The sequence below is a fragment of the Arabidopsis lyrata genome (assembly GCF_000004255.2).
Source record: "Arabidopsis lyrata subsp. lyrata unplaced genomic scaffold ARALYscaffold_4, whole genome shotgun sequence".
NCBI classification, from domain to species: Eukaryota; Viridiplantae; Streptophyta; class Magnoliopsida; order Brassicales; family Brassicaceae; genus Arabidopsis; species Arabidopsis lyrata.
Window position 1 is genome coordinate 12,369,923 of NW_003302552.1, and position 25,341 is coordinate 12,395,263.

Sequence of the window (25,341 nt, forward strand, 5' to 3'; positions counted from 1 at the left end):
AATTCTCTTATCTCTAGTTTTGTTGCTAGTCTTCTATCGAATCTAAACAACCCTTTTTTTCTCCGGTTTTCATTGTTGAAGAAAGTGACCAGAAGACGATGATATGAGCCCTCAAAACGGAGGTATTTGCATCGGCCATGGGGAAAAGCTTCAGTCCAAGAACAATTAGCCAGCGACCTGTCTAGTCTTGACTTTATGAAGTGGGTATACCGCTTCCCTCTCCAAGAGAGCATCTTGCCTGAGTGCTTCACATCCCATAGTCCACTTTAAGAAACAAAACTGCGAAAGTTGATGAAGGATCCTTCCCAGCAAGGAGGGCCACCAAGCTTTTCAGAGTTTTCAAGGATATCATTAAAATCACCTGTTAGCAACCAAGCAGAATCCCTAAGTACTCCTAGGGTAGTCATTTGTGACCAAAACAGAGCTCTATTTTCCTTTTGGGGAGGTCCATAGATGAAAGTGACAAAAGAGCAAATCTGTTTTACAGTAACTTTTGTGTCAATAAAATTTGTGGAAGAGTCCAACAACTCTAGCGTGATCCCATCCTTCCAGAGCAACGCAAGCCCGCCACTTAAGCCAATTGGCGGGACAGTAAATTGGTTAGTAAAACCTAAGTCTTTCAAAGAGGAGGAAGTGGTCTCATCATCGTTTTTAGTCTACATACATCGATGTAATTCCTTTAGACGTCGAACTGTAAGGTTGCCTCTCAAACCTTGACAGTTCCAGCTCAAAACGAATAAGGGAGAAGGCTTAGTGGGGATTGAAAATCCACCACTTCTTGAGTTGTTACAGGCACTAAGACTGAAGGATCTGTTGCAGGAACAACACTTGTTGTTGGAGTCTCCTCAATTCCGGAGGCAGGTTTAGAAGATTCAGCACAAACGGTAGAAACATATTTAACTCGATCAGAAACATGGGGGACCAACGGTACGACGATTGTCTAACGCTATGGTTCTCCACTCGACCACCGCCATGAACAAGCACACCTTTGACTAGCTTCAAAAAATTTCTTTCTAATCTCTTTGCAATTTCTCTTTCTTTTCTAAACATTCAAAACAATCCGATGCATTTATTTATAACAAAGTTTTTGGTTAAATAAATTTTACATTCAAATAAAAAAAATTTTAGTTATCACCCATCCAACAACAAGGGACTTATACTATCTAAGGTTATTAATCAAAAAGCTAAGAGGACAAGAAGTTTTGATAAAATTATAACAGTTAATGGTAAAATATATGTAGATTTCAAATCTTAATGATATGCTAGAGATTTACTAGATTGTAATTTTGAATGGCATGATGTAATGGATGAAGCTAAACAATGGGTTACACCTTATCAACTTGGACAACTATTTGTCTTATTGCAGATATAATTTGAAGTGAGCAGTCCTCTTAAATTATGAAACGTTGTTCGAAATCACTTGGTGAAGATAGATTTGTAAGACGACTTTCAAGTTTCAAAAACTACATCTAACAAAATATGAGCTACAACAATACATTTTGATTGTGATAGAGAAGGTAATTCACCTGTATGAACACTCCCTAACTAAGTTATTTATGTTTGCTAATTTCATCAAACTTTTGAATCGATACCGAGTATCTAACAATTAAAAAATCAAATGCATATGTGGTCAAGAGTTGTCCATAATTAATTTGTGCATGCGATATGACGGTTCACAAGAGACGCATCAACAGATTACAATCGAAAAAGAGTCAATACTCACAAAAAATCCAAGGCAAAATTCATAATCTCCATGAGATCTTAAAATCTAAAATAGTTCAACCGACGATTTTAAAAGTAGCCCGGAAACAGAATTAAGAGTTTGAGGTTCAAAAATCAATATTAAAGAAAAGGTGAACTAACTATTGTGAGGTAGATATCTGATTGGGGGATTGCAGATGAAGATTTTAGAAAGAAAATTGCGAGAACTGGAGATTGCGAAAGATAAGATATTTATTGGATGGCTGAGATTTTGGCCATAGTGTAGTAAGACGAATCATAGACTAACGAAATATTAATGAAGTGATAAGTAAATGTTGACTATACCATAACTATATTTTTTTATTGATGATATAAGAGGAAAGATAATAAGCTTACTAGCTTAGGAGAGTAGTCGAGAAGAAGATGACAAGTACAGAGAGAAATTCACATAATTATTGACAATTGCTAATCGATTTATATTTTAGACTTATGTTGTAGTTTTGTAATAAAAAAATTTCTTTGTAATTTAAACTGTTAGAGATTAAAACACTATAATTTTCCTTTTAATTAAATTTATATTATTATCAACAACAATATAGAAAAGATAATATTTCAATAAATATCATTAATTCAATATAATTTTCACCAAAATGTATAAAATAATTCTGTAACACCCGTTAAGTCGCGGATTCAAATCTACCAACAATTTAAAGTTAAGGTATTTTAAACTAAATTTAATTAAATGAAGTATTTTTTCCAACAAAAAACTATTGGGTATAAAACATCTAAATAAAAAATATATGAGGTTTTTTCAGGATTTTTTCCTAAAATAATAAATATCATCATTCATATATAATTTTCACCATAATATATCAAATACACCCCCGCGTAACGGGGGTTAATAACCTAGTTAATGTAAAAGATATTGCAATGCCCCATATTTTGTAGGAAAATAAAATCTTGTAGGAAACTAATTAATTAATAAGATTTAAAAAAAAAATCCATGTACATTAGTACTTGCTTCTTACCAAAAACAAAGTAAAAAATTTGTTTACATGTGGATTTGTTACGATTTCATGTAAGATTTTATCTGATTTATAAGATTTTTCTTTTAAAGAAAATATGAACCTGATTTTGGTATGCTTTAGTTACACAATTCTTCGTTAAAAAAAAAAATTGTTCATATCGTATCCACCTAATCACGGCCGTTGGATTAATGCGATATTCATTCACAGAAATATATTGGATTGGACGATCCTAATTTTTTATTTGATGAAACAACCAAATCCAAATCCAAATCCATGTGATTAGATAGAGTTTCCGATACGCAACTCAAGTTTCTTTTTTGGTAAGCACCGCTTACAAGCCCTATATATATATACTCTTGCTCATTATCTCTTTCATATTTCGATTTCGACATACACTGAAACCCTAGCCACATGATGATCAAGAACGAAGAGAAGATGAGAGTAAGGATTGCGAAGGAGAGATCTGACTTATGCGACTGGACTGCTGCTGCAATTAAGGCTACTTACAACACACGGAACCCATGCGAAGTCGAGAGATGCATCGATGTGTTGAAGCACTTGAAGTCTCTGTCTCTTTCCGCGAAGGATATAGAATTGTCTGAATCAATAGTTAAGCTGGAGACTTTGAGAAGCCATAGGAACCCTAGGATCCGTAAGGAAGCTCAAGCCTTGTTTCATTCATGGTTGAAGACATTCTACACACACGGAAGCGACAACTCTTTCGATGTTACCAAGGCTCGTTTGAAGACGAAGAAGCATGTTCTAACAAGGTGTTCGGAGTTGAAGATGAAGAAAGAAGATGAGAGATCATTAACTCGTGAAACAGAGAAGATTCAAGCAAGGAACAGCTTTTTGGCGTTGAAGCAGAAAGAGGATCATAAAGCTAAGGCTTGTGACGAGAAATATGTTAAGAAAGAGACAAAGACCAATCTAAAGCCGCTCAACGTGAAGACAAGACGTGTCGCTTTGGAGGATGTTACGACCAAGAAGCCACGTGAAGATGTACTAAGTTCTGGTTCATGTATAAAGAAGACTAAAACAGAAAAGGAGCTGAAGAAAAAGAAAGTGGATGAGATGGTGAAGTTGTTCGAAGCAGCAAAGAAAGCTGCTGATGTGGCCAATGCTAAGGGCGTTCTCTCAGGTAAAGCAGAGGCGTCTCGCTGCGTTGACGCTCTCTCGTTACTGATGGAAATCAATATTACTCCAAAACCAAAAGAACCAAGGAGGATGATGGATAAGCTTGAGGGACTTACAAAACATAAAGACCGCAAGATTTGCCATGCTGCATCAGCCCTTCTTCACCTTTGGAGACAGAGAATCAGAGAACAAGAACGTAAAGAGTCATCTACCAAGACGTTTGCTAACAACTTTCGTAAATCTCATTAGATATGTGCGGTCTAGTCATTTGTACGCATTGTATTGTTGAGTGATGAGCAAGTATACTAGTGGATTTCCGGGATGTTAATTACATCATCCCGGCGAGATGTAGGGTTCCACATTGGAACCTGAACTCGTAAAACTCTTTGTGTCTTTTACTTTTCTCTGCTTTGTTTTGTTACACACGAGAGAGATCGAGAGAGAAAGAAGTAGAGAACCAATCATGATGAGTGTCTCCAAAACAATCGTTCACATATACGAAGTTCAGATTATAAACCTCGCAATAGGGTTAAGGATTTTTAAACTTATCATCTTTATTGTGGATTTGGAGTATATATCCAGAATTCAGACGCGAGTTTTAATGTTGTAGCTTCTCTTTCCTATGTACCTCAAATAATCTGTGTTCATACTTCATGCACACGCAACGCAATCTATACACTAATAAAAAATGTTATAATGATGGGCATGGGTTTACAAATCTATATATAATAGCAATATCAATAAAAACCTTTTGCACCTCTGAACGGTTGCGTCTTTTTTCGCAACTTTCCGTTTAAACATTTACGATTATTTTTTTACGGTTGTGTCTTTTTATCGCATCTCTTTGTTAACATATTTACGGTTTTTTTTACAGTTATATTTGTTCAACTACAGTCGTATCTTTTCAGTATATCGTTGTGTCTTTATAATTGCATATATTCATTTAATGTTACGTATATATTTAAATTTTGGTTATTTAACTAAAATATATATTTTACGGTTGTTTTATTCAAAAAGTTGCAATCGGAATAAATATTTTCTACGGTTGCATTTATTTATCGTAACACCTCATAAACAATTGCGATTGTTTAGTTGAACCATTGCAACATTTACTTTATTTAACGAACAATTTTAATTTTTGATTCATTTTATAAATCATTAAAATATTTAATTTTTTAAATTAACTGTTTCTCTCGCAACATCTCCAATACTCTGGTCGCTTCATCATACTTCCCTTTTCTACGGTTGCATTTTTTTATCGTAACTTTTCGTAAACGGTTGCAACCGTTTAGTTGAACCATTGTAACATTTAATTTATTGCACAAACAAATACAACTCTTGGTTTATTTTATAAACCATTAATTATCTACAATCATGTCTTTCGGTGTAACTTTTTATAAACTATTATTTGAAATTTAGTTACTAAAATGTATTTAAATAAAATTGTAACCGTTTAATTGAACCATTGCAACAAATTTAATGTGCTATAATCTTAATTATTTTATCAGATTTGGTTATTCACCTAAATCACTCAATCTAATTTTCGCACCCAAAAAAAAAAAAAAATATAGATATCTAAATATCAAATTGAAACCAAAATCATTACAAATTGTTCGGTACAATTTTGGTTTGTACGGTTTGATTTGTTTCTGGAGCAAGAAATTGAGACTGAACAGAGAAAGAGAAGTACTGGTGAGATTATACAAGGAAAAGACTGCTAGAAAACTTGTGATTGAAGGAATTGGAGAAGCTGCTCATATCAGAGTCTTTTTCGATTATGTAGAGAGTCATATGGTTCTGTCAAAGGTAAGTTAATTTGTTCTTGTCTAGTTCGTTTGGTGTTGCCAGACCTTTCTCTTGTTAAGTTCCATTTCAGTTCCCGGATTGTAGTATAGTTTAAGACTCTTCCTTATTATTGGAATTGAGACATTTTTTTTACATATTCGTCAAGTCTTTTTTTGGTCAATATGGTTTTGTATGCTTTAGGATTATGCAGATGCAATGCTTATGACTTAATGCAATGCTTATGACTTAATAAAAATAACTTCTTCTAATTTTGTTTGGATCTTACAAGCTTATGGGTTCTAGTTTTGAAAATTGTTATAACAAAATTTATGTTAATTAATTTTGTTAATAATTTATGTTTAATTTTTTGTGAGTTATTATGTAGTTAATAAATTTAGATCTATCTAATGTAATTGTAATTTTTAGAATATCACTATCACTAATAGCCTCGACTTTTATACGGTATAGATTTAGAGAGAAAAAAGTGTTTTGTGTTGGCTAGACGGACCTTCATCGATTGATTCGTAAGCCATGAGAAGTTTTTCCATACATCGTTAAATTAGCCCGGATTAGCTCCTAGTGAAACCAAATAGAAAATACTTTACCAAGAAAAAAGCTATAGTTTAACTAAAACCAAATGTAACCACACCAACAATAATTGAAACAACGAAACGAAACAACACAAACATTTATATATATAATATATTCAAAACAAAAACATGCGACTAGTACATACTTTCTATTTTTAATATTTTTTTATCAAAGTTTTTGTAAGAAAAACGAAAATCTTAATGCATGTAGGTTTTTAAAAGAATACATATATTTAATGTATTTTTTATAAAACCAAAATCTTAATTTAGATTTTTTAAGAAAAAAGGAAAGGTATTGAAACACAATTAGTTTATTACAGCAACGGTTTTATTTATTTTCGTGGCCGAAATTCAATCAAAATCGAATTGATGTATAAATCGAAGACTTCCCTAAATGTTTTTTTTTCTTATCCTAATTTCATATTGAAACTCTAAATGAGCTCCAACGTTCAGCTTTTTCCTGTCAATTGAACATGATCGATTATTCGGCTTTCAGAAATTCACAATCTATTTTTTTCGATTGATTTGAACACATAATCAATCTTTAGGTTCATTGATCTATGATGCTTCTTCTTTCTCCATAAATAGTATAAATATTATTGGGAATCGGATTTCATGAGATTCTCAGAGCTTGTTGCTTGTTTGTTTCTTATCATATTCACAAGGACCGCGCAAGGTAAAATCGAATTGAAATCCTCTCAATTGAACATTGATCAGGATTAGGACCAAAGTCTTCATCTGTTTTTTGTAGTACATTTTTTTCAATTTGGTCTATTGTAAGTCTTGCTAAATCTTAATATATTTTTCGTAATTTGTTTATCGAAAAAGATTTGTTTCTTCTTGGTTGATCTAAACATAGAATCAATCTCTAGGCTCAGTGATATGTGATGATTCTTTTACCACATTTTCATTGTCTACTTTACTCCATATTTGCACTTTCACTTTGTAAAGAATAATGCATGATCTGCGTTTGGATGAATACGAAATATATTGATTCTTCTTCTATAATCTTTATATTTTCTTCTGTAATCTTATTTATACTCTTTTTAGCATGGATTCATATATGATCCATATCTAAGTATATACTTGTTTGACTGCCTATTCAGAGATGTCTTGAGCACCATTATTGTTGATAAAATAAATAAACAAAACAACATAGTCAAATGAAATTAAAAGAATGTAGCGGATGAGTTAAAAGACATAAGGACAAGAGAGAAATCCAATGACTCACCTCGTGCATACAACAATCCTAGTATTGTAAACCAACAATTCAGCCCAAAGACTACTATTTGTAAAAGGAGAATAAAAAGATCCAACAACTTGCGCTTTAATAGCACCTTTGTAGTACTCCACAACATCAGAAAAATGATCACGGTCTACAATTAAAAGCGGTTGGCATTCTCCACGGTTGACGTTATGGCATCTATCTTAGAAACACTAGAGAAAAATGGGCGGAGAGAAGGAAAATATAAACCAATTTGATAGGTCTAATATTGGTGGTGTTAAAATATAATAAAACGAGGATTTAACCCGTATTGAAGCTTTTTTATTAATGTTGATTCATACCATGCCCGCCATATAACCCCGTCTCGCAATATAATTTGTCTCATGTTATTTAATTTTTTATATATATTCAAATATTCATAATACTATAAAATTTTTATTAATTTTCAATATATCAATTATAATATTTAAAGTTTAAAAGTTTACTATATCCGGTAAAATGAAACAGTTTAACTAAAAAATCCAAATTATACCGTATTACAAACTTTTCAATTTGGATGCTTGTTAAGTTAAGCTTCATGCCCATTCCGATTTGGATTTATTTTAATGTTATTTATAATATGACTCTGAATCATTGTCTAAACATTTTAGCCGATGTGGGACGTTGAACACATGCTTTTTCATTAATTGAATAATATATGTCTGTTTTTTAAATTTTGAATCACTATACATAGGAAAAAAAATTGAGATTTTTTTTCTAAACTTTATGTCTGTTTATGATAATTCAAAACAATTTAAAAAAATCAAACAAAAATGATAGAGAAATTATAATTTTAAATTTTAACCAAATATTCTAAATATCTATATTATTAATTGTGAAACATTATATGAATATTTTTTATTTTATAATTAATGTTAAAAATCTTTTAACTTTGTTTGGTTATATATATAGTAGAGAATTAATGATAAAGTTGTTTGGATACATGATATAAGTGATGACATTTCTTGTAATAAGTGATGACATTTCTTGCATATTTGTTTTAATATAAAAATTTTAGTATGTATAGTTTATGAAAAATATTTTACTTAAAATTAACGGTTTTTATAATATAAATATTTCATCCGCACTGTCTGATCTGCTTTTACTATTCAACATATATTTAAAAGCGTTCGAACCGCTTGATCCGCATTTGTACTGCTAGATCCATTTGATCCGCTTTTGTTCTGCTTGATACGTTTGATCCGTTCCGCCCGATATGCTTTCTCAATTAGGAGCGTTAGCTATTTTGTTTCGTTGACATGAAACATGGGAACAACAAAACTCCTTGGAAGTCCAACGAAAAAATAATTAAAAAAAAAATTCGTTGGAAGTCCGAAGTCCAAATGTACTATCTAATGTGCCCTTGTCTTATAGATAATTATCATTTGCAATTATACAATCTTAAATACTAAACAATACAAACAATACTAACAAAACAAATATAAAGTAGAATTAGTTTTGTGTTATTGATTTGTTTTTCCAGCTTTTGAATGGTTTTGAAAAGTTGTCTCTATTTCTTTCTTTGGCTTTTCGCAAGTATCTCTTTCACTCTTCCACTTACATGGTTTTGAATTGCTTTTGCTTAAGACTGACTAAAAACTAGTTTTGTTAATTGCTTTTGCTTAAGATTTTGTGATAGTGTTCAATCATTTGTATTTTGTTCAAATCTTATTCTAGTGATGTTTGCTTGAAACTTATAACACTGAGAATTTGTGTGGATCATTTTTGTTTATGAATCAATAAACTTAGGTTAGTTTGTTTTTAGTAGAGCTTGTAATTACTTGTGTTTTGTTTATTTTTGGATATGTATGCTGCTTGGTACGGATGGAGCCACAATAGATTAATTTTAATACTGCTAAGAAAATATATAAATAGATTAATGAATTTTTTTCTGTAAATTTAGACTGATTTCTTACAAAACTTATATCCATGATATTGTGTATTGTTATTATGATTTTTGGAGTTTATGTTTTGTAATAATGTTGGTTCTCAACCAAACAAACAAAGTTTTAACCAAAAGCAGTTAGATGGATCATCCAGATGAACCACCAAAAATGGAAACACACATTATTCAGATGGATTAGCCAGATAGATCATTTGGATGCATATCCCAAATGAGCAAACGAAGAACCCCTAAGTAGGGACATTACTTCATCTCTTTTGTTTGATATTCAGAGTTTAACCTCTTCTTGTTAATCTTAATTTGAATTGATCAGATGATGTTTTTGTGTATTTTGATTAATATAAACTCAGAAAATACATGTAGTAACCAGAATTAATCGGAAATAACCGAATTAATCGGTTAGTTACGATAAGATTTCAAAACCGGAAAAAACCGAATACCGAACCGATCCGAACTGTAATTAATTTCGGTTAGTTTCGACAAGATTTACAATAACAGAACAAACCGAAAAACCAAAAAATCCGCACCGAACCGGACCGAAAAACCGAACTGGCAGGCCTAGTCCAAACCAAAGATAAGCTTTCTCTATTTATCGAATTTGTCCCCAATTGAACCCAAACCGAATAATTTATTCGGTTTAATTTATACGGTTCACTCGAACCGGCATATCCAGTTCATAGAGAGGGTTTACGGAGGTTTTGGTGGAATTGCAGAAAGCAGTAGAAGAAAGAATCGGAGAAAATGGCTGCAATTGGGATCGCTTCTAGGTCTACTACATTCATGAGATCCATCCATAGAACCGCTGCTACACGAAATTTGATCTCATCCAGATCTAAACCCTCCGTCCCAAACCCTAATTTCACTTCCCCGCGCTTCAACACTTCTTCTCGCATCGAAGGCTCTGTTCCCAGGTAAAACTTCCTTCATCCTCTTTCGATGTAAATCTGCTTGATTTGTGTTAGTTGTTTGATGTTTGTGATGCCCTTGATTGAAATTTTTGATTTTTGATTTGGAATCTGAAAGGTTTCTACGGAGAGAATTAAGCACACAACAACCATTTCACAGCCTCGTTGCTGCAGCTTGCCTTGTTTCGAAACTTCCTTCTGATGTCACTTCTTATGAAGGTAAGTAAATGCCAAAACTTGCTTTGGATTAGTTTATTGTGTTCGTTGGGTTTGGGTTAGCTACTCTTTAGTTATTGAGTTCCTGCAAAAGATTCATATGTGGATGTGTGGGGTGTTTTGATTTTCTTTAGGATGTGGTTTAGTTCATTGAAAGATACCCAATATCCTTATTTTAGCATCTCCTGAACCTTGGTTGTGGAAAGATTCATGCTTTACACATTGCTCCTTTAGATTCATGCTAACAACTTTCTATCTTTGATGACATTGACAACAGGTAGATTTGCAAACTATCTCAGTCCCATCTAGTACCAGCACTTGAAGTAGATGGGGTGACTTAACATCCCGGGGATTGTTTTGCGCTAAGTTTGATGTTTTCAAGGAAATTCAGGTTCTTAAGTTCAATCTGTCAACCGTATTTGCAATCTCTCAGACTCAGTTTAGATTACATTTTTTGGCAGATGTTACTACTTCCATTTAGTTTTACTTGGGTTTGTATCTTATTAATCAAATGATGATTCAACCATAGTTATTGTCAGAATGTAAGATAAGTTCTCTCGGATTCATCTACTCTTTTGAATTAGAGAATAAGATTGTTTGCGCGGGACGAGACCTTTTCGTTTCTTATCTATTTCATTATGTTCCTTGACCTTGTTTTTGATTCAAATAATGGAATTGTTAAAGCTTCTGCGCATCTATGTTAAGTAGTTTCATAGAGATTCGTAATAAAGAACAATCTATAGAAGGCTCCTAGTAGAATTCATATATCATGGAAATATGTGTGCTTGGCTTTATAAGTTCTGTTCTCAAAATAGCTCCACTTTGCTGTTAGTTTCCAAGGCATGAACATAGTTAGGAAACTGTGAGTAGTGGTACTTCTTAAAGGAACACCATATTGACAAAACTTATGTTTATTTTTTCTAATGACTCTTGTGATTGCGTTTATCGTGTCATTGCGTATATATTGTCCTTGCGTGTATCGTTTATTTGGTCTGTCCATCCATGAGAAGACATTGATATGTTATTGGCTTCATCTCTCTTCAAGTAGGCATGAGTAGAGAGATTTTCCAAATGATTTGTTGAGAGAGACTTATTACCACACAAAACGTTTTTAAGACGTGAAAGTAGGTATATTCGTATGGGTTGTTGCAGAAAGTTACAAAACTAGATACACAATGATGATGATATTTGCAGGCTCTAGTTTTGGTATGAGTCTTCCACAAAATTAATATGGAAGTTTCTTTGGGGACCCAATTTGATACCAAAAACAAGAAGAAGAGTCTTTGTTATGATTATTGAATAAAGCACTTCAGTTCGTTTTCCTTTTCTTTTGCCATTTTCTACATACTAAGCCAAAGAAACAGCTTCTCTTCTTCTGTTTTTCTATTTTTGCACTTTGGCCAAAAACTTAGAGAATCGTCTAAACCAAATCTGATTTTCTATTTTCTGTTTTTCTTAGATGCTCTAATATGTTGGAGATTTAGATTCTGATTGATTTGGATGCTAAATGTAGAAATTAGTCTGTAGAATTTTATCCGTAGCTTCAAATTTGGTTTGCTATGGTAAAAAAACCTACAACATTTATAGACTTAAAATGAAAACGAAATATGAACAAACAAAGAAAATTTGATAGTAGACCAAAATGTTCAAGCAGTTTATTTGGCAGTCCAGTAACAGGCGATCTGGCTACCTCCTGACATTAGTCGGAAACCATTCCAAATTCGGGACAGACAGTGTGGTGGTCCTTCAGAGAGTTTCTACTGGGGCTGACCGGATCAGCCGATAAGGTTTATCAAAAAAAAAAGAAAAAAATGATTGTAGAGGTTATGAATTTTGAGTGGACCAATCTTAAGCTTGTATGGTAACAAAAGTAATGTTTTAACTATGTAAAAGCTGTACAAAAACTCTAAAACTACCAATCACACTCTTAGTCATTGCAGTTCTTTAATAACATATGATGGATTTTATAATTGTAGATATTGTTATTTCCGTTGATATTAACGAGAAATTGTTTTTCTTTTTGATGTTAGTAACTTTTTACGTTCGATGATGTAATATGAATAAAAATGTGCAAGACATCATTGAGAAAGTTATTTTTTTGGGTTATACCAATTTAGAAAATTAAAATAGAGATTATGATAAACTTTATAAAGTAATGGAGAAATAAACAGTTGTTTAATTTGTAGAAAAATACCAAAATCTGAATAGTGTAATTTTCATGTGGGTGTGTCTGTTAAGTGCTCCCACCAAACTTCGTGTTTCCGACCTAAATATATAAAAAAGATTTTGACAAAATCACTTTGTAATATTAATTTTCGAAATGTCAACTTTGTCTCATGAGAAAGTGATTAGCTAACAAACTTTCAACAAACCCTACAAATCTATTTTCTCATATATATGTACACATGTCTGACAAATGACAAATCATCAATTTAATATTTTTCTTAAATCATACTAAGACACTAGTGCTTTTCATTTTTGTAGTGATTAAAAAGGCAAATTCTGGTTATTATTGTTAATTGCTCCTAATCTCTGAATCTGAGAGGTAGTTGTACATATAAGACTAATGACAACAAAGCAGCTTATAATAAATCAAAATCCTCATATTTTGGTACCTCAAATTCAGCTTAAGTAATGTTAAACAAAGTTTTGCTTTTGACATTATCCCTAAACGACGCCGTTGATCAAGGCCATATGGTTCTCTGATCCTTCACGTAGTAGCTCTTTGTTTTTTTGGAAAATAAGAAAAAAGATTTATAACCTGACCCAACTTAGTTTAATTATGTCGTATTTTTTCTGACTTAAATTCTAGAATTAGAATTCGGATCTCTTGAATGATCTTTAATGTTTTATTCATTTTAGTATAGTATTTGTGGGTATTAAAGTTTGTGGATTGTGTCCAAACCGTTTATACAATATATGATGGATTGGGATATTTACTTTGAAAGAGAAAAAAATGATTCTACTAAATTAAGTTTGCAATCATACAGACCGACCCATAAATTTAATATTTGAGTTGTTAGTATTTTTATTTATATGATCATATTACAAATTTATCATACTCTAGATGGTTAGGTGAAGAAGATATATTTGATATTTTTTATGTAGAAATGATTTTTGTTTTTGTCACATGTAGAAATGATTTAAAGTATGAAGAACATATAAATTTCAATATGATACGGACATAAGATACATAGAAAAATATATAAAAAAGATTACGAGGCATCCTTTTTTTGGGGGATAAATTACACTTTTCATATCAAAATTAAGATTTGACTATGTTACCATTTTACTATGCAATACACAATGATATAACACACACACACACGAACTATTATCCACTCTTAGATCTTCTCCACTTCTTCATCTAACCCTTTTCATTTTTCGAATCCCGACTAGCAGTTTTCGTCCTTCTTTGAATGGACTGAGCCTAAACCATTCTCTGAATCCGCCTTAACGGATCAATATTTCATCCGAGTAACAGTTAAGCCGGTTTAACATTTAGTAAACAAATTCAATATCTAACACTTAGTCAAAACTTCAGCTATCCATGACTCTAACGATTTCAAGAGTTTCGAACACTTGAAATCATTCCTCTCATAATCTCATAAGCCGCTTGATAATAAGTTGAAGTTCTTTCGTTTATTACCAAGCAAAACTTCAGCTTAGTAAGTTCTTACACCGGTTTTGCTTTCGTTTTTGTAGTGTTTTATAAATAACCCTTTTATGATTCCACTTCTCTGGGCATTGATTGCTTTGAAGTTATACAAACTCATATGTTTTGTTTTCACCTATGAAAAATTTAGTAGACTTTGTTGTTATGTAATGTTTTTACCAATTTCCTCACTTTTTTTGGATTTACTCTAGCTCTAAGATAGAAAAGTGAAGTCCTCTCTCAGTTCCTTCACTTTTTGCAAAGTATGTTCAAAGCAATTATTAAATCACGCCAGTGCAATAACGATTCGGATCGATAATGCATATCAAACACACTTCTTTTTCAAGCTAATCTACCATACACATTTTTGATAACAACTCTTTGCACGAGTGTTCATATTTGATCTTCTCTTTTTGATATTTTTCTTTCTCAAATTAATTTTCCATTTTTATACATATTTTCATAAAAGTATATATTTTATTCTGCGAATGCATGTATTCAATATTATACATAAGAAAATCTACTCTTCAAAATAATTGTTTAATTCAAAGGTTCGTGTAGAAATTGTTTTCTAGATGTTTTGAGTTTTGATCTCATAGTTACTTTTAAGATATCATTTAAAATTATACATAAGGAACATTGAGCTTATATGTGTCTAACGAAAATTAAGTTACTAATCTTACCCGATAACAGGTGCTTACTTTTTCTAATATGAATTAATCTGTGACTACAACTATTTTATGATGTAATTAGTAACTTACTCAAGAGTTGCAATGTGATAGAATGAGAATGCTTGTGTAGTTCTGAATTAAATGATGGTTCCTTTGTGGGACACTACTCAAAACCCTCACAAGTGGATAGGGGACCTTTCAATAAAAATGTTTGTACATTGTAGGGTTTGCTGTCGATGTTCCCAATTCATTTCACAATTGTCTTTAATGTTCCTATCCATTTGAGTCTTGTTTTAGCAGCCTTAATGTTCATACCCATTTGCCCAAGATATTAACTCTTTCATGTCGACTTTCTAAGAAATTCAAATCACCTAGACTAAACCGAAATCACAAACCGAAGTCGATTGAGATCATCAACATAACCTTTTATCTGTTTTCAGCCAGCCCAAGCGCCATGCAATTTTCAATTTGCCTTCTTTTTTTTTTAATCAACAACATGTGAGTTTGAATATAAGTAGTGACGCAACAACGACACTAACACAAACTATTAGGTTACATATATAGTCACTAAACTTTTTGTTTCAACTTGTGAAAATATACCCCCATTCATCTTACTGGATATTGGTAATTGATGCTGACATTTGGTATTGTTAAAAGAAATCATATGTAATGCTGTTGTTATCATTACAAAGGCAAGCTTTGTTCATCATCCTTTTACCCCAAAGCTTCTTCTCCCTTTTCGGTTTATCGAATTCTTAATCAGGCCAATTTTATCTTCTTCTTATTAAATTATAAATGGGGGCCATATATATGTCTAAATTAATAATATTTAAGTTTGTAAAAAAGTCTTAAACCACTCCAATGCTACAAAAACAAAAAAAGCAAGTAGGAGAATAGACTCATGGGATCGAATTGATTTCGACGTACCTTCTTATCACATGCAGCCACATGACATTTCTATTTTGTTTCTCAAGTTTTATGAACCCAATAGCATTGACCTCTCAATTTAATGTAATTTCTCTTCACTGCATCTATACCAATTGAATACACTTTGTATGTATATTCACTAAGTTCATTATGATTTTATAATGTCAAATATATAAATACCAAATCATCCTTCTCTTAACTAGGTCAACGGCTTGTAGAATAACTTGACTTGGGCACATAATCACGTAATTAAGAACTTTCCCGGCAATGAACTACTCTAAGTCCCTACGAACACGACGACGTTTGAACAAGAGATGACATATTGATTTAATAATAAGTATGGGAAAACGTTTTCTTTTTTGATAAAAAATAAAAAGACAAGAGTACATGTATTTGTCAGAGACTTGTATCCCTATAGTTTGTAATAATACATTAATACTGATGCTGTTTTGTAATAATATGAGTTTAAAAACTTTAAATCCAAAAATGTGTTGTGAATTGTATATATACCACCAAAACAATAGTATATAATAATAAGTTTACAATTCTAATTTCTTATGTAGTTATGTTTGACTGAATTGAGATGAAAAAGAAATTAAATTGACACATTTTATGTTAATTAGTCTATCATTTTTTTGCATAGATTTTCGAGGTCAATTGGCCTTGATTTGCTTTATATATCACTATATGTGAATATTAATAGTTTGCTGTCAGCAATATGATTACACTCAAGAACTTTTTCCTATATGTGGCCAATTTCAAAACAAAAAGAAATACCTTATTATTGCCCAAATTAGAATCTTAGTTTATTATAAAATTCAGATCGAACATAAGTTGGAAACATTTGATTTAGAAAGCTCCAAAAGCAAGATACCTATCATCGGAATCTCCATATGTTAGGCTGTCTTTATAAACTTTTACTTTATTATTTTATAATAACACATATAAAATGTTTTGATTAGTTTTATTAAATTAGTAATTGATAGAAATGGTCATCATTCTTAATTATTAAAGAACCCTCATGTTTCCATCAAAATGTTCAGGATATAATTACTAAATTCACAAAATGGTTGTCAATGATTAGTTTCATCATAATGTTTGGGATCAAAAATTGATTCCAACTGAATGCATATAATCATTTTGGAAGTTTATACGGTAGTAGGTTGATATCAGTGTAAACAATACGGTATTAAAAGAGAAAAAGAAAAAAAGAACATGCAAATGTTGATCGAACGAATAAATGTAAAAAAATTCGCAATACATTTTCGCGGTTTCATCAAGTGGTTTTAACTATTTTTCTAAATGGATACAAAATATTTTGCGAACTTGGTAATTCCAAAAATCAGGCTATATAAACATATTAGGCACCTTTTATAATTTTTTATAATGTAATTTATGCTCGACAAGAGACATCTTGTGATAACATAATTTTTCTAGGTTGGATGGATTTAAAAATGTCCACAGTCCACACCCAAATGTCACGACAAACAAAGCAACCGTGTTCCTTTCTATTTTTTATGGGCTTACTTTGTTTCTTTTATAGGTATCATATATGATTATAAAATAGTTCTAACGTGTTAATACGAGTTGGATTTTGCTGGTGTTCGCATAATTTATTTATTGGTTACGATTAAGAATTTCATCCTTTTATTATATTGAGAAGCCAAATTGACTTTGGTAAGCCAATTTTGACGAATGGACATATTAAATTAGATTAATATTTGTATTTAATAGTTTCACAAATTAGAGAGACCAATTTTTAATATTTGTATTTAAAAGAAAATTAATGTACTACAATTTTTTTTTGTCAACCACACATTAATTAATAAATAACTCCTTGATTGGTTGCCCAATTAGGAGGATAAGAGTTTACAAAAGAAATTTCAGAAAATAAAAGTCTAGAAGAACAGGCTAAACAGTCGGCTTGAACATTACATAAACGAGAAATAAGAGAAAGCGAGAACAAGAGAAAGTAGATACGGAGAAATTACATAAAATATAACTCACTCTGTTCTTTTATAAATGATGTTTTAGGCTTAAAATTTTGTTCTTAAATAGATGATGTTTTCAGTTTTCAATGCAATATTAATTAGTTTTTTTTTATTGGTTTTGGTGATTTATATTATGCATATTAGTTTTCAATTGGTTGATTAGATAATAAATGACGTTTTTGTTTAGAAATAAACAAAAATTAAATGATTTCTTAATCTATTTGTATCCTCCTAAAACATAATTTATAACGGAACGGAGGGTGTATTTCTGATCCATATTAAAACTTCTACGCTATCAAAAATCGGATCGGATACAGAACCCTATATGCTCTGCTGGAGGCTTGCATATTACTAATCAAGACACTAAGAAACAGATTCGTCAGCCCTCAGCGGCTCAGCCCTAACCAAAGTCTTCCTAAAATATCGTAATTTTGAACTCGGATACTCTCACAAACCTAATTAGTGTTGCCCAAACTATGTGAAGTACCATTAAAATGGCTAAAATATAAGTTTTCAAACATGGTACCAAAACTACTTTAGTTTAGCTCCAATCCAACTGAAAACTAAACCTATATATTTGTGAGGACATGATAAACTACGTACTACATGTCTTCAAGTTCCTCCTCGAGCTCTAGCTAAATAGCAAATACATGCGGCCGCTGTACTTCTAGCAGTGAGCTTTTTTCAATGAGTTTTTACATCACCCTGGCACTCAAAAAAAATATGACATGTTAAAAATGTTAATCACATAATTAATAAAGGTTCATCATTCATTAAAAACATTCACACACTTATTACGTTTTGTTTAGATAATCATATAGACCTTCAAGTCTCTTTAACAACTCATCATATCTATAACACACAACTCCTCGGCATTAACCTTTAGGTAGATTGGCAAAATTATAAAGAGGATTTGAGACCCTATCTCTTTTCACATCCTATATTTCAACCTACATCATAAATTAAGTGTTATAACATTGTCAAGAGAAACAAAACCAAATTCCAAAAAGGTTACCGGAGTTTGGCTTCAGGTAGCAATGAACCACACAAAATGTATAGAAAGAAAGGGAAATATGAGATTTTCATATTCTTTTGAACTTATTTCTACTCTCGAAGAAATGAAGTGTACCTTCGTCTTTGTGGACTCGGTCACACATATCCTACCGTGTCACAAATTCACAATAATCATGCACTTGCGGCTTTGTAGATTGTGTAAAACCAGATCATATCAAATTTTGGTGCTAATTATGGGGATCAATCTCGTCATTTTTGGATTTTAGACTAAATATATTCGAAGACGCTAATATTTTTTTTTTTTTCAATCTTTAAGTTAACGTTGACACTATGAGTGCCCTAATTATTGATCAAGAAGACATTTTATTCTAACTAAGTGATAGTTAAGAATGAAATGGGTATCTTGTTACGCAAGTAATTATTTTGAATAAGAGGAAGAGAGGTAACGGTCATCTTGGACTGTACGTACGCGGGAAGGAGACCATCCTTATCCGGATGGTGCTAAGCGCGTGTACGGCCTTGTCGTGTAGCTTATGACCGTTGTCATGAGCTGGAAAGTGGCAAAAGCACACGGTGACTCACTAGGCTAAATGAGGATGCTTTTAAGGTTATGTGTATACCCATCTAGACCTAGTGAGCTCCCTATATAAACCATGTGCTGCCGCAAACCATTTGTAACTTTCATCTCATCAAAATAAATCATCTTTCTCTCTAACCTTCACCATGTTCATCTCTATTCTCCCTACTTGATTCTAAATATTTTCATGGTATCAGAGAATTCGGTTCTTAAATCTTTTCTCTTTTAATCTTCGCTTTTCGATTTTTCTTCTTTAAGTTCTAATCTTTGGTGTGCGAGATCGGGTGTCATCTTATATCCGGGTTTTGCTTAGCGTTTTCTTGGGGTAGAGTTTCTTAAAATCTTTGGTGAGGATTCCATTGACAAGAGTTAGGGTATCTTTGAAGCTGTTCGAAGGTTTTCTAAGTAGTTCGGGTTGGGTTCATAACTAAAGGTTGAAGCTTTATCTCTAAAGGTTGAAGCTTTATCTCTAAAGGTTGAAGCTTTATCTCGGATTTGAGTTTTGAACAGTTCAAAATCGAATCTTTACTCTTACAAGATGGCTCTTGTGGTTCAAGAAGTGAGCAAGGCTTACAAAGATCTGAAATTTCCGGTTGCTTTGAATGGAAACAACTACCTCTTATGGAAGAGGACAACGACGAATGTATTGGGTGGGAGAAGGCTCACAAAATACATTGAGTCTACCTATGAAGAAGCGAAAGCCTTGGAAGAAAGCTTGGTCAAAGAGACTTGGACGCAAGAAGACTTGACGGTTCTGAGTGCTCTCCATTGCTCTCTTGAGGCTTCACTCTTGGAAGGGTACTCTTATTGCGAGACATCTAAAGAGCTATGGGATACACTTGCTAATGTATTCGGCAACGAGTCAAACTTGACAAGGGTATATGAGCTCAAGAAGACTCTCGGAAGTCTAAGTCAAGAAGACAATGATTTCAATACTCATTTTGGGAAGTATAGGTCTCTAGTTGCTGAACTAGAGATGCTAAGGCCATTCACCACCGAAGCCACAACACTTAAAGATCGCCGAGAGCAAGATCGTGTCTTCGGGTTGTTGATGACGCTTAACCCTACTTACACAGATGTGATTCAACACATTCTAAGGGATGACAAGATTCCTACCTTGGAGCAAGTGTGTGCAAAGATACAAAAGGAGTTTGGGTCACAAGGGTTATTCGGCGCTAAAGGCGAAAATCTACCTACGGCAAACAAGGCGGGGTTCGTGAAACATAAGGACAAGAAGGCTTTGGTTTGTGATCACTGTAACAAGAAGGGTCATACAAAAGAAGATTGCTGGATTCTACACCCCCATTTGAAGCCGGAGAAGTTCAAGAATCTTAAGCCGAAGGCGAATGTGGCCAATGCGAGTGACGGTGGACAAGAGAATGAAGAGAGGGCTATTGTTCAGTATGGTCAACAAGAGAAGGCGTTGCAAGCCACGATTCAAGAGAAGGGCTGTGGATCATCTTCTCAAAATCAAGAAACCATTGTGATGAACAAGGCGGACCTCGAATCTCTCATTCACTCAATCGCATCAAAATTCAGTACCGGCGGTATCTCTCTCTTCACTTCTAATTCTTATGATCCAAAGTCATTAGTATTAGACTCAGGAGCTTCTCACCATATGATAAGTAATCCTAAGTTGTTAGAGAACATTAAACCGGCTTTAGGAAGTGTTAAAGTTGCGAATGGACATAATGTGCCGATTGAAGGAATAGGTAGTATAAACCTATTTAGTAAACGTTCTAGTGCTTTCTATATGCCTAAGTTTACTTCGAATTTACTCTCAGTTAAGAAGACTACTAGAGATTTAAATTGCCTTGCTATTTTCAGTCCTAATGATGTTAAATTGCAGGATATTAAGAGTGGTAATGTGTTCGGTCAAGGGGGTACTAAAGATGATCTCTACGTGCTTGAAGACACTTCTCTTAACCCTATCTCTAATAATGTTGCTCCTTATATGATTGCGAACAATGTTAAAACTTCAGTTGTTTTATGGCACAATAGACTTGGTCACCCTCATTCTAGAGCTTTGAATTTGCTTTTACCGGGTTTCTCTTATGATTGTGCTAAATGTGAAGCATGCATTTTAGGAAAACATTGCAAAGTAGTTTTTCCTAAATCGAATACTATTTATGAAAAATGCTTTGATCTTGTTCATTCGGATGTTTGGACCTCACCTTGTGCATCTAGAGATAATCATAAATATTTTGTCACCTTTATAGATGAGAAATCAAAGTATACTTGGGTAACTTTGCTTCCATCTAAGGATAGAGTTTATGATGCATTTATAAACTTCCAAAATTATGTGACTAATCACTTTGATGCCAAGATTAAGATCCTTAGAACAGACAATGGAGGAGAGTACACAAGCACTAAGCTCAAAACACACTTGGAAAAATGTGGAATTCTACACCAAACAAGCTGTCCATACAACCCTCAACAAAATGGTGTTGCCGAAAGGAAGAATAGACATCTAATGGAGGTGGCAAGAGCTATGTTGTTTGAGAAACACATGCCAAAGCGGTTTTGGGGAGATGCCGTGTTAACTTCATGTTATCTCATAAACCGAATACCAACCCGTATCCTTAATGATCAATCTCCTTTTCAAGTTTTGAATAACCAAAGTCCTAACATTGATCACTTAAAGGTATTCGGAAGTGTGTGTTTTGTTTTTGTCCCAGGTGACTTGAGGAACAAGCTAGAGCCCATAAGCACTAAGTGTGTATTCATTGGATACTCAACAACGCAAAGAGGCTATAAGTGCTATGATCCGGTCATGAATAGGTACTATGTATCTAGGGATGTAAAGTTCATGGAAGATGAGGCCTATTTCGGAGAGAAGAGTTGGGAAGGTGTGAAAGACTTGCCAAATTCAACTTCGGATAGAGCTAGAAGTCTTAGGCATATTCTTGAACATTTGAGTAATGGATGCTCTCGTCAAGAAGAAAGAGAAGCCATACCAAATGATAGTACTATTGAAGCTCAAGAGAGTGGTAATGATATAGCTCAAGAAAAGGGTAATAACATATCACAAGTAGCTTCGGATAATCAACAAGGGATTGATAGAGAAGAAAGGTCTAGTGAAGAAGTGGTAGAAGAGAATCCATCTAATGAAGGAGAGGTTATTGAATCTTCAAGTGATGATGAGACATATCAAGCTCCACAAGCAACACAAGACCCTATCTACACTAGAGAGAATCCAAGAAGGAGCATGAGAGAGAATAAATCTAGAGTGTACTACAATTGTCAAGCCGTGGCTCATCCAATTCAAGCGACATGTTCGATTGACCTTCTTCCCGAAGAACATAAGGCCTTTATTAGCAAGCTAGATGTGGAGTTTGTCCCACAAAGATATGAGGAAGCTAAGGGAATCAAGGAATGGGACAATGCGGTTAATGATGAGGTACAAGCTATGTTAAGGAATCATACATGGGACGAAGAAGAGCTACCACAAGGCAAGAAGTGTGTGAGTTCGAAATGGGTGTTTACTATTAAGTACAAGAGTAATGGAGATATAGAAAGATACAAGGCAAGATTAGTGGCAAGAGGGTTTACTCAAACGTATGGTGATGATTATCGGGAGACATTTGCTCCGGTAGCCAAGCAACATACGGTGAAAGTGGTTCTTTCTTTGGCGGTCAACTTGGATTGGGAATTATGGCAAATGGATGTTAAGAACGCATTTCTTCAAGGAGAGTTAGAAGAAGAAGTCTATATGACTCCTCCTCCGGGTTTAGAGAACTTGGTGGCTTCGGGAAAAGTGTTAAGACTCCGCAAAGCTATATATGGTCTAAAGCAATCCCCAAGAGCTTGGTACCACAAGCTAAGCTCCACGTTAAAGGCTAATGGATTCAAGAAGTCAGAATCCGATCACACCTTGTTTACTCTCCAAAATGATCAAGGCATTGTAGTTGTCTTAATCTATGTTGATGACTTGATCATCTCGGGGAGTAGCAAGGAAGGTATCAAGTCTATCAAAACCTCTTTACACAATGCTTTTGACATTAAAGATCTTGGTGTGTTGAAATATTTTTTAGGTATCGAAGTGTGTAGATCACCGGAGGGTCTATTTCTCTCACAAAGCAAATACACACTCGATCTTCTAAAACTTACGGGAAAGCTTGGAGCCAAACCGGTTTCAACACCATTAGAGCCAGGATATAAGGTCAATCGAAAGGGGGAGAAGGATGATAGACGATATCATTGCCCGGAGCAATATAGAAGACTTGTGGGTAAGCTAATCTATTTGACTTACACTCGGCCTGATATCTCTTTTGCAGTGAATCAAGTGAGTCAACACATGAAAGAGCCCACGGTGTACCATTGGAGTATGGTAGATAGGATTCTAAAGTATCTCAAGGGGAGCCCCGGCCAAGGCATTTGGATGGGAAAGAACTCAAGCACGGAGATAGTTGGGTATTGTGATGCGGACTATGGTGGAGATCGTAATGATAGACACTCGACAACCGGCTTTTGCACCTTCATTGGGGGAAACCTAGTGACTTGGAAGTCAAAGAAGCAAAAGGTGGTATCATGCTCAAGTGCTGAAGCGGAATATAGAGCCATGAAGAAGCTTACAAATGAGTTGACATGGTTAAAGGCGCTTCTTAAAGACTTTGGGATAGAGCAAAAGACGCCCATCACATTTCATTGCGATAACCAAGCGGCTATTCACATCGCCAACAACCCGGTGTTTCACGAGAGAACCAAGCATGTGGAGATAGACTGCCACAAGACTAGAGAGAAGATCGAAGATGGTACTATCTTACCTTGCTACACTGAAAGTTCGGACCAATTGGCCGATATCTTTACCAAGGCAGCAAGTACCCAAGTTTGCAAATTTATTCATGGAAAACTTGGACTTGTAGACCTCACACACCCTTGAGAGAACTTCCCTACTTATGTCAGTGATACTCTTTTTCCCTAAGATTGGTTTTGTCCCACGTGGTTTTCCAATCTTATGTTTTTAACGAGGTCACTCGCATAAGTGTCAAGTTTATAACAATGATTATTGTAGTATAAACTTGAGGGGGAGTATTGATCAAGAAGACATTTTATTCTAACTAAGTGATAGTTAAGAATGAAATGGGTATCTTGTTACGCAAGTAATTATTTTGAATAAGAGGAAGAGAGGTAACGGTCATCTTGGACTGTACGGACGCGGGAAGGAGACCATCCTTATCCGGATGGTGCTAAGCGCGTGTACGGCCTTGTCGTGTAGCTTATGACCGTTGTCATGAGCTGGAAAGTGGCAAAAGCACACGGTGACTCACTAGGCTAAATGAGGATGCTTTTAAGATTATGTGTATACCCATCTAGACCTAGTGAGCTCCCTATATAAACCATGTGCTGCCGCAAACCATTTGTAACTTTCATCTCATCAAAATAAATCATCTTTCTCTCTAACCTTCACCATGTTCATCTCTATTCTCCCTACTTGATTCTAAATATTTTCACTAATTAATGACTATAATCGAGTTGAATATCATCTCATCTCGGACATCACTAGAAGAGATGGAGCTTACTTTCGATGACATAATGTATTTCAAGAACTTAAGAAGGTAAATATATTGGTTTGATTTTTTTTTTTTTTTACTTTGTTAAGTTTGGTTTGCCCCCAAGTTAATTTTGTTGTCATTAATCTCTCGTTCCTTCAAATTTTAAGGCATACTGTTTAGTTTTTAATTTAAGATTTGTTAGTGTTTCTTTTGAAATTTTGTTCCCTCTAGATTTGGTAACCAATCAAAAAGTTTTTTTTTTTTACTTATTATTATTATTATTAATGTGTAGGTGATAAACGAAAAGTAATATTTTGGGTTTGACCTTGATAACTAGAAGATACATGCAACTCAACCTTTGAGATTCATGCTCATGCATTTCATGGTGGGGAATTTAACATTTTTATCTTTGTTTATTTGTTTTTAGGTACTTTGATGGCTAGGGATGGGAATGGAAGATCAAATCAATGCGACTCTCTTCG

The 25,341-nt window shown here is 33.6% G+C and overlaps 2 protein-coding genes across 2 annotated transcripts; both read left to right on the forward strand.

The window, feature by feature from the left end:
* Positions 1-2,872: 2,872 nt before the first annotated feature.
* LOC9317037 lies at positions 2,873-4,410 on the forward strand. The gene has a single exon (XM_002879090.2). The coding sequence runs from the start codon at positions 3,141-3,143 to the stop codon at positions 4,113-4,115; it is 975 nt and encodes a 324-aa protein (XP_002879136.1). The 5' UTR covers positions 2,873-3,140; the 3' UTR covers positions 4,116-4,410.
* Positions 4,411-9,972: 5,562 nt separating this feature from the next.
* LOC9315204 (pentatricopeptide repeat-containing protein At2g27800, mitochondrial) lies at positions 9,973-11,156 on the forward strand. The gene is made up of 3 exons (XM_021030140.1): positions 9,973-10,319; positions 10,432-10,532; positions 10,807-11,156. Exons 1-3 carry the CDS (start codon positions 10,150-10,152, stop codon positions 10,836-10,838), a joined length of 303 nt encoding a protein of 100 aa, XP_020885799.1. The 5' UTR covers positions 9,973-10,149; the 3' UTR covers positions 10,839-11,156.
* The last annotated feature ends 14,185 nt before the right edge of the window (positions 11,157-25,341 follow it).

What these genes read in the sequence shown, in the direction of transcription:
- LOC9317037 (XM_002879090.2), top strand. Translation starts at nt 3,141, where the DNA reads ATGATGATCAAGAACGAAGAGAAGATGAGAGTAAGGATTGCGAAGGAG.
- LOC9315204 (XM_021030140.1), top strand. Translation starts at nt 10,150, where the DNA reads ATGGCTGCAATTGGGATCGCTTCTAGGTCTACTACATTCATGAGATCC. An exon ending in ATCGAAGGCTCTGTTCCCAG is followed by an intron (nt 10,320 to 10,431) that starts GTAAAACTTCCT and finishes GGAATCTGAAAG; the next exon opens with GTTTCTACGGAGAGAATTAA. An exon ending in TGATGTCACTTCTTATGAAG is followed by an intron (nt 10,533 to 10,806) that starts GTAAGTAAATGC and finishes CATTGACAACAG; the next exon opens with GTAGATTTGCAAACTATCTC.